This window comes from Epinephelus fuscoguttatus, linkage group LG15 (assembly GCF_011397635.1).
Source record: "Epinephelus fuscoguttatus linkage group LG15, E.fuscoguttatus.final_Chr_v1".
In the NCBI taxonomy this organism is placed as follows: Eukaryota; Metazoa; Chordata; class Actinopteri; order Perciformes; family Serranidae; genus Epinephelus; species Epinephelus fuscoguttatus.
Genome location: NC_064766.1, coordinates 21,645,125 through 21,662,020, shown reverse-complemented (window position 1 = coordinate 21,662,020; position 16,896 = coordinate 21,645,125). Strand labels below are relative to the sequence as shown.

Genomic DNA, 16,896 nt, shown 5'->3' with positions numbered 1-16,896 from the left:
CACAAGATAAAATACAAAAAATACAATAACAGAAACAATGCAAAATACACAAAAACAAATAAAAAGTAAAGTGCAGCGATGACAGAGATGACAGATTGTAGCTGGCTAACATAATTTCATCACAAAGTTGGGTCAAATGTGAGCGGGGTTGGTTGCGCATTGATTTTACAATCGGCTGACACGTGCAAACCAATTGTAAAATCAACAGTTGTAACTGCAAGTGTATTTTGAGGGCTTAAAACTAGTTTTAAATATTTTGAATGGTCAGTGGCAAAAGTAATTTAACATTCTTTCTGATGAATTGCTTAAAAATGTTGTTTGGTTTTGAAAATGGGCAGATGTTCTATTAAGTGTTTGTTTTATGGTTCTTGTTTGTATTAAATATGCTAATTGTTTCTATATGTTATTTTAACACTTGGCACAAATGCACAACCTGATTTTAACAGCAAATTACAGAATTTTAGAAAACACCTGTGTTCATTAAGACATATTGATACATAGTTGAGACCTTAACCTTTAATTTGCTCCTGGGTGTAACATTAATTATTGCCAGAGAAATACAGCAGAGAGGGAAGAGTGTGCAAGCCAGCCCCGGTCTCCCCTAGGTGCTGCTATTGACTCATGCAAACTGCTTTCCTCCTCATTTCATGTCTTACAGTGCTTCTGCGCTCCAGTAAGGTCTGATGGGCTCGCTGTGGACCACCCCTCACTGCGGTGCAGTAGTGAAGGATAAATATATCCCCCCCCACCCCCCCACCCCCCCTCCTCCTCCTTTCGTTGAGTCCGCAACATCCTGACTGGCCGAGGCTGGTGATCGCAGGCAGCGGCAGCGGCAAGCCCCCACAAGACGGATGAATTAGAAAACCTGCTGTAACCACCGCCACCCCCTTTTCTTTTATTCATTCTTCTTATACTGAAGAGTCGGGCTGTAAACACTGCTGCCCTCACCTTGACAGGGTGAAGCGGATACAAGGTTAGTAAAAACAAGTCTTTTTTTGTACATAACATTAAAGATAAGAGAAAGCAAAAAAAAAAAATCAGTGCAAAAGGCCTGTGTGTTGCGCATGGAGCAGTGAAACAGTAAAGCTGTATTTGTATGCAGGACGCTTTGCTGGGGTCCTGCCTCAGCCATGGTAACATCTTGGCATGGGCAGGACTTCTTAGTTCAACTCCTTTAACTTCAACTCAAAGTGCGCGACACGAGCCTGGCGCGCACACACACCCACACACCCAACCAAGTATTAGTGCGTAAATCTCCGCTGAAAAGTAACTGTCTGTGTGTTTTCCCACTCCGATGCACCATTCTTGGTCATTCTAGTCAGTGCTAATTATTCTGTGAAGTGAGTCCCCAGCGCCTCTCAGATCACATAGCACTGCAGCTGCCCCACCATACAGCACACCAACTGCAAGAGCTATAATAGGAAGGAGAGGTAGGGTTGCGCAGCTGACGATGCTGATTCCGAGGAGCCAGAGCTCTGCAGTACTATTTAAGTCACTGCCCTGTCGATCCTGAAGGCTTATTAGTAAAATGTCACCTCCTTAAAACACCTCGGTCTGTATCTGTCATGAAGGACCTGTGTTGATCTGTGTTAGCACAGGTTATTACATTTTATTTAAGTACAGGTATTGACTGTTTTCCACAGGGCTATATTGCAAAGGGGAATCTATATGAATGGTGCTGATGACCATGTGAACAGTCAGTAATGCAGTAGTGGTGTATACCTCAAAACCTTGTGTGTTCTGTTCGATTATTAGTCAGATTTTTAGTGATCAGCCCAACCAGTATTTCTAAAACAACAGCAATAAGATGCAGGCTTTCATGCTGACACCTCAGCCCTAAATAACACTTACAGATTTCCCCCAGAATAATCAATGACATCTGGTTCATTAAACCTTAGTTAACCAGGGTTCCCAGATCCTTCTTAAAATTAATATTAATCTACAATTAAGGTCCTAATTGGTCCCAAAAGGTCTTAAATATATATTTTAAAAATCTTAAAACTTTACATTTTAAAATCTCAAAGTAATTGGTAACATATATGGTTAAAAAAAAAAAGTACAGAATGCATCATGTATTAACGTCACACAGATCAGGATAGCAGAACCAACAACACTTAAATTTGTTTAGCTGTCACCACAGGCGTAGATTTCGGGGGAGCGCAGGGGACACATGTCTCTCAGTCGCTAGAAGATGTGCATTTGTCCCCTCTGATTAAACATTAAAGTAGCAAAGGTGGACAAAATGAAAGACTTTTGCACCCCACACAACAGGCCACCAACGTCATTGAGGCTGATTTATGACGCGCAACACTTCTGAAGAGTTTTGCTTGCGGGAAATTAAACAGCAGTGCGACGTTTTTAATTTATGCTGCGGCGAAAGGTTTCAGTTGTCTCCATGGTAACCAAAGACCGAGTCTGTTTCTGTTGCATTTAGTGAAGTGTAAATCATCAATCAACTTCACTGATATCTTGTTGAATTTAAGTTGTGATGTCAGGTGACTGAAATTCAAAATGTCTACTCTCACGCCAATTTTAGGTAGAGCACTGACGACAGATGATGCTGATAATTTGTCGGTTTTGAAGCTGTGCTGTGAAGGAACCAATCTCTACCGTCTTCCAAACATCTCATGCCAGCATCACCTTGACGTAGAATAACAACATTTAGTCATAACGTATGAAGAACAAAACCAAATGTCTGCAAAACTTTAAATTCTAACATCAATTCACATTTACGTTCACATTCACATTCCAACCAAGATTTAACATAACTTAACTGTCCGTCTTTCTGACATCATTTTGACGTTCGGTGCCAGCTGGGTAAATTGATGCAGAAAAGGCAGAATGGAGGAAACGAAGTTCTTGATGCTCAAAATTTTCTGGCATAGGACCCCAAAATTCCCTGTTTCATAAGTATCCCCCAAATATTAAAGCAAAACCTACATCTTTGGCTGTTTCTATACCCTGGACGACATGGGAAAGTGCAAATACAACAAAAATTGTCTGTTTAACAAAGATTTCACTGTGGGGATGTAACCGGTACAAGGCAATGCAGACAAGGCTGAGTGTATTTTATGCAAAAGTTTGTCAAATTTGGCATGATTGGGAATCAAGACAGACGAATCCCACATGCAGAGAAACACAAAAACCTGCCAACAAATGGAGGATATTTCCCACTTCTGCTCTACTCATCTTTGCTACACATTTGTTCATATTTGTCACCAATCCTCAATACCTAGTGTCTTTTTACTTCAATTTTGGTTATTGCAGAATTGGTCTTACATTTTATGCCATGCTGTAGGAGCCCTGTTAACCCTTGGCTCACACTTCCACCATCATTCATTGCTGGTTTCAGATGCATCTGTTGACTTTCTTCATATCTTTTTCCTTCACTCTTGTCTAAAACTGTGTGGCTGGTTTCTTTTCAACCCGCTAGGCTTCCAGTGCACAGAGTCACCATGGGGATCAAGGCTGCCCTCCCCAGATATGAGCTGTATCTCTACACAGCTGTACTCGGCGGGGCCTTGATATGGGCAGGCAGTTGGATATTTGAAGCTTCAAGTGGTGAGACATGTCAAGATGAGATGAGTTCACTGAAGTTCACTAAAGTCCATTCATATTTTTTGGAGTCAGGGCAAGTGGGCACTCTGTGAACAGCTGCTCCAATGCCATACTAAGTTTATGAGTAAAAAACACTCAGTCACTTTGAAAAAGCACTTACTGTGTAATGAAGGGACTTTGTTATGAAAATGTGCTTTAAAAAAAGCCCCCTATGTAAAACTGCAGAGAGTAAGGTTAATTTAGCTGTCCAAAAGAGACCCACTCCCCTCCCTTAAGGAATTCCTGCATGCTTCTATTAATATGATTATTAATATGCTTTCTAATTATTTTCCTGATGGAGATATTTTAGACTAAGACTCGATTACACTGAGTCAACTTATCCCAAACTTTTCATCCTGAAATAGTGACAAATATTTGCATGTATTCAGACAGTAAAATGCTATCTTCTTCACACACTGGTCTGAATGGACTGAGTGTGATCCGGTGAATGGTACTGTCTGTCACAGTCTGTGCAGTCAGATTGGCCACGGCACAGTCATGTTGCCTAGGTTCTTCTTCTTCCTGGTTGTCTTGAAATGGTCATTTTTGGGCTGCTCAGTCTGTGTGCATTTACTGCTCAGGTCTGCATGCTACAGTAGCACTGTACGCCCGTAATAGAAGCTTGGCCGTGTTCCCAGAAGTAAGAGGCTTTCCCTGCCTGACCCTCACATTTTGATATCCTTTTTCATGTCCATTAGTGTAATCAGGCAAAGCTGGAGGAGCTGCTGTGGGGGCGCGTGCCAGCCGCATTTTCTGCCATGTACTGAATATGTCAACATTACTGCCATGATTTGGATTATTATGACACTTGTTTTTTTATTATTATTTTTATCCTTATTGTGTTAGCGTTTCACTCAGGTTATGAAGAGAACTGTTGTTTATCCTTCAACAAGATTATGACCGAATGAGTGTCAGCTTCAAAAATAGAAAGCTTTCGTTGGGTACATTATGTAATATTTGATGTTATCAAATGGACTGAATGTGCTCTCACACCTTAAATTCACTGTGAATAATCCAACAATAACATCAAAGCTGTTTAAATTGTGAGCTCCTGCAGGACCCTTTCCTTAAAATGATTACTTAAAAATGCTCAGTGTTACATAGACCCCAAAATAAAGTATGGATTTCTCCTTATATTGCCATCAGTTGAGCATTTCATACACTACTGATTAAATAATTTAACACTGCATTTGTTTGGTGAATATCCTCTGTTCTTCTTTATTCAGACAATGTAAACAGAAAGGCCTTCAAAGAAAGTGTGAAACCAGGATGGCATTACTTTGGGCGGAAAATGGTAGGTTGCTCACATGATTACGGAAGCCCTGAGAGGCAAATGCAAAAAAAAATATGGTGATCCATTTTCTAAATCCGATCTTATCTGTTTTCTTTCCTGTGGTTTTGAGTTAAGAAAGGGTGAAATATATGAGGGAGGATTAGGGCCATATTAGAGATAAATAAATAAAACAAACTTAGATTTTGAGAATAAAGTCGTAATATTACAAGATTATATTTGTAATTTATGAACAGAAGTCATAATACTACATGATTTTTCTCCTAAAGTTTTGAGTTAACATGTAAATTAAATTACAACTTTTTTCATGTAAATGTACAAATATATTCTCGTAGTATTACGACGTTATTATCCTAAATTTACGACTTTATTCTTGTAATATCATTATTTTCCCTCAAAATTACTACTTTATTATTTTAATATTATGACTTTATTCTCATTTTTTCAATATGGCCCTAATTCTAATCCTAAAAATAAAAATAAAAAAATCTGAAAAACATGGTGGAAAAAACAGAGCCCCTAAAGTCATTATCTTAATTAAGCTCTGCACATAAAAAATATCACCATTAGTGCCAACGTAGGAAACAAAGCTTTGCTGGGATCATATTTCTAAGTTGCTTTTTTTATGTCTCAAGAACAGGTGAAAAAAAATTGGCAGATGATTTTTTTTTGTCTGGATCATTTTTCTAAATGTTTATTGTTGTAATATTTATTTTGATTACAAAAGGCTGAAGTGCACCACTACCCCATGTTCTAACTAGGATTAAAAGCACTATGTTTTTCACTTGCCGCTAGCGGGCTAAAGGCTAACATCAGTGGAGCTAATGCTAACGGCAGATTAGCACAGATTAAAATACATTTATTGCCTAAAGTAAGACATGAGAGTAATGTTACATTACTTGCTCACATACAATATATGCACCTGAAATTAAAACTCACCAGGAAGAAAACATGAATGTTTTTTTGTCCAACAGAGTGCTGCAGGGATGATGTTTTTTTGTAGGTAGATGCAGAAGTTATTGTCGGCCTGATTCCCTCTTCAAAAAGCTAATGGCATGGGTTTTGAAATTGATGTTTTTTATGTTAAAGAACAAAAAATTCAAGTCTCTTCAGCTTGTGTTAACAACAGACCTTATTTTCAGGCATTTAACCAAAAACCCATTGACTTTAAGACAAAGGAAGACGAGTGCTAAAATGCTTGAAGCTTTTAAGTCTCCTTCCTGCACCACTCTATAGCATTTAGGGTAGTGGTCCACTTCAGCCTCTTGTGGCCAAAAAAAGTATTACAACAACAACAGCAAACACTTAAAATATGATCCTGACAACAACAAAAAAAATTCACATGCCAAGACTTTATTTTCACCTGTTTTCACAGATGAAAAAAGTAATTTGATAAGATAACCCTGGCAAAACCTTTTTTCCACCTGTTCTTAAGGCGGAAACATGAGACAGAAAACAATTTCGATTAGAATTAGAAAATGGATCAGCAGAGTTTTCTTTCTCACTTGCCTCTTAAGGCTTCCATAATAATCCCCTTGACCATCTCATTGTGTTTTATGATTGGACTGAAGAGAGTCATGTTTAATAATGCATCTTCCTTTGCCACAGGATGTTGCGGACTTCGAATGGATAATGTGGTTCACTACATTCCGCAATCATATCCTTTTTGCTCTCACTGGTCACGTTATCTTTGCCAAGATATTCACCCTGCTAGCGCCAAAGGTGCGTGCATGTGTGTGAATGTCCTTAAACTACAGCACTGTAATCTGATTGCATTCAGGTATAATGGCATGTCTGTTTTTATGTGTATGTATATAATGCATATATGTGTGTTTGATTGAGGTTGAACACAAGCTTTGCCCTAATCAATTGCCCAATCACCATACACCATACACCAGATTAAATTTCGTATGTGGTATAAAAACATTAAATGCTAAGCTGCATGATGTAAACAGCAGGCCTTGGGTTGTACAAGTAATTAAATAATATTCTATTTAGCTAAATATAATTTTTCATACTACATACTTGTACCCAAAGTTCCAACACATTATTGACTCGATGCATGAGCATGAGTTTGACTGTGATTCTGTCTGCTGAGTCTACTAATGGTTATTTCCTTTAAAAATTTTGACATATTTACAACCGTTAAATATGTTTGTAACGTGTTTTCTGTCTTGTTCCATGCTTACAATGAAGATTGGTATAGATGGATGTAAGGTAACATTAATAAACTTGTGAATTTTATAACATTTGTCACGTGTTTCATTTCAACCATTCATGCATGGACAATAGATTTGTTGTTTCACCCCAGAGTTTACTCCTTCCATCCTAAAGTACATCCATTGTTGTAGATGCAACAGTGTTCTTGTACTAACACCATTCATCATGTGTGTTGCATTAAATCATGAAGAGTTAAATAAATCCGTTCATGACATCACACTGACGCTGGTCCCTCTTTACCCACAGCACAGATCCTTGATCTTTGCTGTGTACGGTGGTTTGGCAGTCCTAATCACGATGGGCTGGACCTTCATGGCTCTGGTTCTGTCTCACTGCATCATACTCTACAGCGTCGCCCTGGTCAAGATGAAATGGTTGTGCTTTGTGGCCGGCCTTACCACGCTGGCCTCCATCAAGCTGGAGCCCTATAACTCCTGGCAGGTGAGTGGCTCAAACATCAGATCAACAGACAGGCTCTTCCATGCCTCAGATAAATAAACACTGAATACTCTATTGCCTATTGAACTATAGGAATTTGGAGGAAACATGTATCTTCCATTAAAGTTGGGGTAGGCAAAAATCTGTAAATTGCAAGATTTGAAGATGCACCCTCCTCCTGCATTTCTTTCCCTCTGTCCGAAGCCCCTCCCACCAGACCACCACCACAGGCATATGGATGCACTTCATATAGAAATAATAGCCACTTTTACACTGCACAGTCTCACTCCGAAGTCACTGAAATCCGGTGCTTGGGCAGTGACTTGTGGCGTCAGAAACCAACGAAAAAAAGGTGTCCTTTAAAGTCGGCATGATACGCGGCCAGTTGCCGTTATAGTTTAATGGCGCCCGGCGACGTCGGGGAAACGCAAGGACAAAAGTTAAGCCGGCTAAAGTCCGAGTGGGGCGAGCAGGAGGGGTAGTGGATAGGTCAAACAAACACCGACTTTCACCTGAGAGAGTGGTGTTTGTGTCCCGTAAGATTCTAAAGCCAAACCCTGTTCTTTTTTCCTAAACCTAACCATGTGTTTTTGTTGCTGAAACCCAACTATGTGTGTTTGTTGCTGAGGGGAAAAAAAGTCAATTTGCCGTATTGTACCAACGTAGTGCATTTATTTTGAAAGTGACTGTATATAAACATTAAATTTCCTGTGAAAACGGAAGTGTAACTTGAAAGAAGAGAACTTGACACAGTGTCCCAGAACGCACCCAGGGTACCATGCACGTCATATGTGGACGTGAAAAGTCCATGATCAAAATGTCAATATGGGACAAGGTTGGAGTGAGATGTGTCAAGGCAGGATTATCACGCGGTTATGCCGCCTCGCTGTTATGTATAAACGGTAGGGTCGCCGTGTTGGGAGACAATGTGTCTCACCTTTGAGCTAGTGGAGGCAGTAACAGCACTGAATCGGCGTCTGTTACAAGGGACAGCTGGCAGGACAGGAGTATGGGAGGCAGGGGTGTGACTTTTTGACAACATGTTATCACGCAACCCACTGTGGGAGATTTAAAAAGCAGCTAATAGCAGTTAGTGGCTAACTCAAAGAAAGAAGAACACAGCTAAAATGTCTACAAACTGCAAAAGCAATGAGCTCTTAACCCTCCAAGAAGAGGATGAGATCAGCTGCCATATAACAGTGACGAGAAATGATTGTCATTGCCATGTTGTGCTATTGTTATTGTTTATACAGTCCTGATGCTGGCATGCTGTCTGAAATCATACTGTGATGAGCCATGATGCTGCCGTTGTTTGGTCCTGTGTAATGGCAGCAACAGAAAGTTTGCTGAGGAGTTGGGGCTGTTCGGTCCCTCTGAGCTGGGGTTTGCACTGACTGGATTTGTGTTGCTGCGCCTGCTGACTGGCAGTTTGTCTCTGGAGCTGCTCTCCTTCCAGCGAGGTGGTCTGTAGTGGCAGGAAGTGAAACAGAGGACACGCTGAGATTTGAGGCTCTAGCTAACATTACCTACACAAAAGTTAACTTAAAGCCACAGCAATGAGCCTTTAGCTCCAGTTTGCAGAGAGCCTAACTATTAGCAACATTTTCTCTCCGTCTTTGCAACACTTCACTGATACTGGCACATGTTTTGTTTTCGTGTATTGTCAGTCTCTCTTATAGACTCTCTGTTTTGATAAGTCCATCCTCCTTTTTTGCTTTGCAGTGTAGGTAGTTGTTGACAATGCTGGAATAGCAACTTTCTGTGCAGTATTCTTTGCCACTGAATCAGACTTTCAGCATCTGAAGGAACATACAAGTACATCTGCACTTGTAGAACAGCCAATAGGAAAGCCCTCTCTCTTAAATGACCTGTGATTGGGCAACGTCTCCCATCACAGATAGATTTTCTAAAGCCTGAAAACAGAACCAAGAGGAGGTGCAGAAGTCTCGTTTTCTCTCAGACAACTTAAGACAAAGTCAAACTGCCTACCCCAGCTTTAAAGGAGTCTGAATTCATTCATTCTGAAGTCATTCTAACAAAGTTAATGCATTTATTTTTAGTGGATCCTATGCTACTGCTTGTATTTCTTTTTTTTTAAAGATTATTTTTAATAATAAGACTTGTAATAGTAATTATAATATAAAGAGCATCATAGTATGATATATGTGTGTTCCTCTACATCTACCACTCCCCTTGTAATAATAATGATGACAATAGTGATATATAACTGAGAACAAGGTGCAGATATATTGCTGCAAAATGCTTGTTTCAGTGGACAGCATTTGAGCCAAATATTGAATAACCTAAAGAAAATGTCCATATGCAAAATGATGATGTCTGAGGAATAAGAATAACTCTGAGCCCTTTTTCAGGAAGCCTTGGTGACCGGCTCTTTTGACTTGCAAGACATCCTGTTCTATGGAGGCTGCGGCTTCAGCATCATTCGCGGTATGAGCTTCGCTTTAGAGAACTGTGAGAAGAAGGACGGCAACTACACATTCTCTGACCTGCTGAGATACAACTTCTACCTCCCCTTCTTCTTCTTTGGACCCATCATGACTTTCGACAGGTTTCACGTCCAGGTGAGGATTTATCATTAACTGAAAGTGCTGAGAAATTAGTTTAAGTGAAAAATGAGCTGCATATCTGAAATTTGACAGCAGTTATTTAGCCATCACTCATGAGCGCACATGTAATACCCCCACATAATGCCATGTAGTTACATAACTCCATTTAAAGCCATGGGTAGAGACAGAAAACAAAGCTTTTGGGGTGTATGCACACTTTGATTGAAATGACTGTCCCCACATTTGAGTTTTAAAGTCTAACTGCTGTCTGTGTCCACTCTGAATCATTTTTAAGTAAAACAATTTTATTTAAAAATGGGATGGTCATATCTTTTTAACAAAACAATGATGGCTTGTTATTAACTCCACAGGTGAACAACACCCAGCTGACCCGTAAAGACAGGGAGATGTGGAACATAACCACTAAGGCCTTGTTGCATCTGGGAGTTATTCTCATGGTGGACGTCATCTTCCACTACCTCTACATCTTGACGATCCCCAGTGACATGAGGCTGGTCACCAAGCTTTCTGACTGGTGTCTGGGTGAGACAGAAACAGTTTATGTATGACACATCCAATATTTACCAAAGGGCTAATATCTTATATTGTCTCTATGCATCACATTTACTCCAAGTGCTTTATCAAACATTAAAATCTACACCTCTAGGAGAAGTTTGTACATTAATTTTTCACAACAACTAGTATTAATAGGCTTAGAGAGAGCACACCTCTCTGCCCTTCCACGTGCATGCGAGTATAGCCTGAGGCAGAGAGAGCAAACCTTCCTGCCCTTCCATGTACCTACATGGAAAGCCTAAGGCAGGGAGAGCAGCAGCAAAGACCCCCCAGGGAACAGAGCAGAGCAGCATCAATGACAAACAGAAATGACATTGATAAGTCAGACACAGCATGAAAAAGAGGAGCTGGGGTGGAGGCTGGTTGCAAAGTGGCTTGCAGAGGAAGCGTAGAGTAGGCAGGCCAGAACAGTTTAAATAGGGCGCCCTGAATGAGATTCACCAATTGGTTGCATAGAAAGGAATCATGTGATCTATCAGCTGACTCCCTTCCATCAATTAGCTGCTCCATCAGTTGAATGGGCTGTTTGAGATCAGCTGATGTAGCTGGGATGTGAGCTGAGCTTGACATTGTGTCCTGCCTGAACTTACGCTGTGCTCAATTTGGGATCAGTTCTTATGTAAAAACAGAATCTACGCACACTCAAAAACAAACACTACATTAACATTTCATCTCATATCAGTGCCTTCCAATAATTAGTGACTGATCACACTATTTATAGTCCCAAAGTAGGCCTATATCATGTACATCTGTTTACACAGACTTATGAGGGAAAACCTGTCCCCTCCAGTGGTCAACGTCTCTCTTCTGTGTTTAGCAATATTTTAGGGGCCTCAAGTTTGAGATCTAACCTTTTTTTTTTAACTTCATCAGTTGTACGCCTTTCTCCAAATACAACATTCCCTGAATGAGTAACAGCATCCCATGCATAATTTTTTGTATTTATATGCATCACTAACACTAATAAACAGCTCATTTGGAGCTCACTTCCTGCAGAAGTGTCTCCACGTAAGAACTACCAACAAAAGACAAGTGCTTTGTCTGTGAATGCCGGGAGTTATAGTGAAACTGATTTATGTACTCGTGTTTGAAACTGTCGCTATTAAGCCATGTTTAATGTGTGTTTTGAATCAAATAAACTTTACAGCACTTCACAGAAACCTTTGACACTGACCTGCATTTTGGAGGTGTAACTGCAGAGTGACACAGACACACCACTGCACAAGTAAAAAATGCTCACAACGGTGTAGGCAACGTGTGTAGGGTCTGCCGCACAAGTATAAATCCCACTTAATTTGGATTAAACTGGCACACACTTTCAGTTTACAAGGACAAGGGGATTTATTGTTATAAAAATAGGTAACAAATCTGACGTAGACTTTTCTGAGGACTTTTCTCAAGAACAAATTTAAGAATATTGTTGAGTGAGACTCATACTTGCTTTGTTTCCATGTGTACCTTTACAGCTGGTCTGGCTTATTTCAACCTGGTGTACGACTGGGTGAAAGCAGCCATGATGTTTGGTGTCATCAACACTGTGTCTACACTGGACCACTTGGACCCGCCTCAGCCTCCCAAATGTATCACCATGCTCTACGTCTTCGCTGAGACGTACGTGTGACCTGCACTAGTTGTGTGTCATCTTAAGAAATCATTGTAGTTTCTTTGTTGACCATGTTAAAACTTGAAAAGGTGTAAAAAATGTTTACGTGGAAAATGTCTGTCTTTTTTAGGCACTTTGACAGAGGCATCAATGACTGGCTGTGCAAGTAAGTGTTTAAAATTCTGGGTTTAAATGACAGAATCTACTCAGTATACATCGGACATTTCTAAGTCGTCATCAAATTAAATGTGAGTTGTAATTTTGCAGGTATGTTTATGACTATATTGGTGGGAATCACGATAAAATCTTCAAGGAGCTCCTGGCAACCTTCTGTACCTTCTCCATCACCACCCTGTGGCTTGGCCCGTGTGAGCTGGTTTACATCTGGTCCTTTTTCAACTGCTTTGGTCTCAACTTTGAGCTGTGGGTGGCCAAGTTCTTCTCCATTCCACCATTTTCTACCATAGAGGTGAGAAACATCAAAATAAAAATCAACTCTTTTAATCCACAATCAACATATGGAATAATTGGAATTATGATGTTGAATAATGGCCGATGGGCGGCATGGTGGTACAGTGGTTAGCATTGTCACACCTCAAGGCTCTCTTGAGACACTGCATACGAAATGAGGCAATCCAATGTCACAGTGACCTTGACCTTTGACCACAGAAATCTAATCAGTTCATCCTTTAGTTGAAATGGATGTTTGTGCCAAATTTTGGGAAAAAATCCCTCAAGGCTTTCTTGAGATATCATGTCCACAAAATGACATGTAGAAATAAAGTGTGTTTGGATATGTGACAGTTAAATCTGGCTGCATGGTTGGTTTTTGAATTGACCGTATTTTAACATTATTTTGACAAACCTTCAGTTGTAGTAGCAATAAAGCAGTCAAAAGTTATTGTTTTGCATTTTCGCGTTTTTGCGTCAGTTAGATGTGGGTTGTCCAAGGGGTGTAGCCATAGGTAGTTGTTCAAGATAACTGACTTCTTCACGCATGCTTGACTCACATCGACCCACAACTCACATCGTATATTGACACTGCCAAGACAAGTAAACAGAAGACCAACGACAAAAAACTGGCTCCGATCTGTTGTTTTTATTCAGGCGTGGCTGATTCTTCCAAATACCATTAGGATCACTAGGAAACACTAGAGGAACATGATTTTTTTTCACCAATTATCCGTCTCATGTACTACTGTCAGGATGTAGTGACTTTAATGTGTTTGTGTTTACTGCATCCAGGGTGCAATGGGTGAAGCCATGTCACGTAGGATCCGGGGTGTGTTCAACGCTGCCAACTTCTGGGCCATTGTCCTCTACAATGTTCTCTCCCTGAACAGTTTGGAGTTTGCCAAACTGGTGGGAAGACGACTAATTTTCAAAGGTAGGGAACAACAAGGGTGTATTACATAAATGTGACCAAATCAGGTAGATTATTTAAGACCGCAATGGACTCAAACCAGAGATGTTATACCAAAAATGGTAAGGATTCCCTTTTAATGCATAGCATAAAAGCTAAGCAAGCTAATTGCTAGCGTGCTCGGTTGAAAAGTCAAAATGCTCTTGGAAAGAAGAATAGAGTACTGTAAACAAACTATTACCATTGGAAAAATTGCTGGTTTTGGTTCAGCGCCGGAAGTTGTGCCCATAATTCACACAAGGTGTCATGGGGGCAAGGAATGTATACTAAACAGTCTGCCCCTTTAATGCAGCAAGGCCTCGCACAACAGAACAAAATAAATGGCCCACTTAATTAATAAATTAAAGGTGCAACAAAATCAGCTAATTGTGGGAAAAACAGTGGTTGGCTCCTCTATTTATGTGTTGGTTTTTGGTGTTGGTCTCAGTCAGGGGCTTGCAGGTGATTGGATTCTTACCTCTTGGCTGGTATGCTTCAACAACCACTCCAAGGGTGTTTCTCAAAGTCAAGGAAGGATCCTCAAATGGCCAAATTTGAAGGACACTACGTCATCGACCTCCGCCAAAGGACTGTTCCAATGTCAAGGATCCTTCCGGATTTTACCGAGAACTGAGTCCTTCTTTCAGAGAAATTCCAAGGATGCATGTGTGGATCCTCCGTGGGTATAAAATCCCCACAATGCTTTGCACACGATTTGCTGGAAGTGAGGGCGGGGCCTCTTCAATGAAAGCAGCAGGACCCGTCCTCCCAAGGAAGGATCCTTGACTTTGAGAAACACCCCAAGGTTTTACTTCAAACAGACCGACCCAAATTAAGCAGTATCCAATTGCAGGCCTCAGCTCTCCTCTCAGGTGTGTGTCTCAGTGTGTCCCACTTGTCTGGGTCCCAGTGCTGGGCCTGTTGCCCTTCCCTGCTACATAAAATCAAATGATATCTTTTCTTTCAGGTGTAATCAAAGAGAGAAAAACTCAGACATCAAAAAACGACAGAACCTCAAGGGATGCCTTCCTCCTGTTACACATGACTTAATATCCTCTTTGTTGCTTCCTTTCACGTAGAATAAAAGAATGTTAACAACAGAGGCAAACGTAGAGGTTGTCAGCAGGATTATCTCCAGCTGACCATCACAAAGACAGCTGCATTCATTTTAAAGTCATATTTTCTTCTCCTTTCTCCGCCTTCACTTCCTCTTCTCCCAGGTTTCCCTCTGTCCACCCTCTCAGTGTTATTTGTGACCTACTGTGGCGTGCAGCTGGTGAAGGAACGGGAGAGACAAAAGGCCCTGCTGGACGACCCCGAGCCGGTGAAGCCGGTGGATGACGTCAAAGAGAAAGCAGACTAAACTGACAGAAAAAGAGAATCGGACTGTCACAGACTTCACGGTCAGCAGCCCCCTCACGTTGTTCCGTCCTTGGCCTTGAGAACTGAACCTAACCAGACTGTAACAGCCAGTCAGCACCTGTATTGTTCACAAGCCTGTGTTTTTTTTTGTTTTTTGTTTTGCTTTTGTTTTGTCAGAAGCGAGGCAATGTTTTGAACTGTGAAATATCCTCAAGTGCACTTGCTGTAGATAATCGCCATGTCCTTTGGCACAAACCCACCAATGGTGCATTTTGTATTTGTATTTTACAAGAACAAGACAAGATTGTATAGGAAATGAATGAATGAAGCTACACCTAATACAGTATTGTAAAGGAACAACTACTTCACTCTGTGTGGTTGTGTCCTGTGTTTATTTTTGATTTTTAGTTGGATGGTGTCTTAATTTTTCTTTAGATTAATCATCACATGTTTAACCACACTGAAGTCAAAAGACTTGAAATCAGGGTGCCATGTACGGAGTGCAATGATGAAAATAAACAAAGGGTGCTGTGGAGGGTTTCCACATAGCTTGCAGCTGATTGTGATGTATATTGTTCTACTGTCACTAAGCAAAAACACAGGAGTCTATTTTAAAGTTGATGGTGAATGTATGGGAAATTGAATGTAGCTCAACCGTCCGGAGAACGACAGCTTTACTGCAGATTACTGTAGGTGTGACATTTCAGCATATCTGTCCTCCACTCTCTTTTACATGATCTAGGCCCCGCTGCTCGCCATGAAAGGCGATACGCCCAGAAGGGAATATGGGTCACTCTTATCCCGCCTGTCAACAAAACCTGCTGCCTGTCTGTCTGTCTTCAGTGCAGCAGGCAGGGAGGAAATGTTTCTCACTGCAGGGTTTTTACTCAGAAGTGTTCGTTTCAAACGTTTGAATTGAAATAAAGTTTTTGTTTCATTCAAAACTGTCACAATGTTTGCCAATATGTTTTGTTGCAGTATGTAGAGGAGACTAAAATGGAGGTGTTGCTGTTTGCTTGTCTGCATTTAAACATTTAACAGTTTCATTTTGTTTAAATTGACGGAAATCGTCAGCATGTTTGGACTGTATAAGGGACTGTTCTTTATTTATCAGAGGAGGGGCTGCTGGGGTGTGACATCATTTTTTTTTATGCGGCGATAGCAGGAGGCATTGGGTTTCTGAGTTGTCCATTCATCCATCTGTAACCGCCCGTCTGTCCCATTCTCGTGAGCACGATGTCTCAAGAAAACCTTGAGGGAACGTCTTTAAATTTGGCACAAACATCCACTTGGACTCAACAATGAATTGATTAGATGTTGGCAGTCACAGTTCAAAGGTCAAAATCATTGTGACCTTGTCTGTCTCATTCTCATGAATGGAATATCTCAAGAACATCTTGACGGAATTTCTTCAAATTTTGTACAAATTTGGACTTGGACTGAAGAATGAAATGATTAGATTTTGGTGGTCACAGGTCAAAGGTTAAGGTCACCATGACCTTGTCTGTCTCATTCTCATGAGCATGATATCTCAAGAACAACTTGAGGGAACTTTTGGCACAAACGTCCACTTGGACTCAAGAATTAATTCATTATATTTTGGTGCTCACAGGCCAAGGTCAAAATCACTGTGACCTTGTCCGTCCCTTTCTCATGAATGTGATATCTCAAGACCACCTTGAGGGAACTTCTTCAAATTTGGCACAAAAGTCCCCTTGGACTCAACAATGAACTTATTAAATTTTGGTGGTTATAGGTCAAGGTCACTGTGACCTTTCATCTATCCGAACCTTGCATCTATTCCTTATCTGCTGTCAGAGGGATGTCATATGCTGTAAAG

General features: G+C 40.7%; 1 protein-coding gene across 1 annotated transcript; it reads left to right on the top strand.

Annotated features, from left to right (window-relative positions):
• The first annotated feature begins 784 nt into the window (after positions 1-784).
• On the top strand, positions 785-16,003 carry LOC125901722 (protein-cysteine N-palmitoyltransferase HHAT-like protein). The gene is made up of 12 exons (XM_049597588.1): positions 785-973; positions 3,434-3,561; positions 4,824-4,891; positions 6,497-6,610; positions 7,355-7,549; positions 9,919-10,128; positions 10,485-10,656; positions 12,156-12,300; positions 12,423-12,458; positions 12,560-12,761; positions 13,538-13,679; positions 14,915-16,003. Exons 2-12 carry the CDS (start codon positions 3,456-3,458, stop codon positions 15,055-15,057), a joined length of 1,533 nt encoding a protein of 510 aa, XP_049453545.1. The 5' UTR covers positions 785-973; positions 3,434-3,455; the 3' UTR covers positions 15,058-16,003.
• The last annotated feature ends 893 nt before the right edge of the window (positions 16,004-16,896 follow it).

Coding starts and splice junctions, on each gene's coding strand:
- LOC125901722 (XM_049597588.1), top strand. CDS start 3,456: ATGGGGATCAAGGCTGCCCTCCCCAGATATGAGCTGTATCTCTACACA. Junction 10,129..10,484: donor TCGACAGGTTTCACGTCCAG/GTGAGGATTTAT, acceptor TTAACTCCACAG/GTGAACAACACCCAGCTGAC. Junction 13,680..14,914: donor AAGACGACTAATTTTCAAAG/GTAGGGAACAAC, acceptor CTCTTCTCCCAG/GTTTCCCTCTGTCCACCCTC.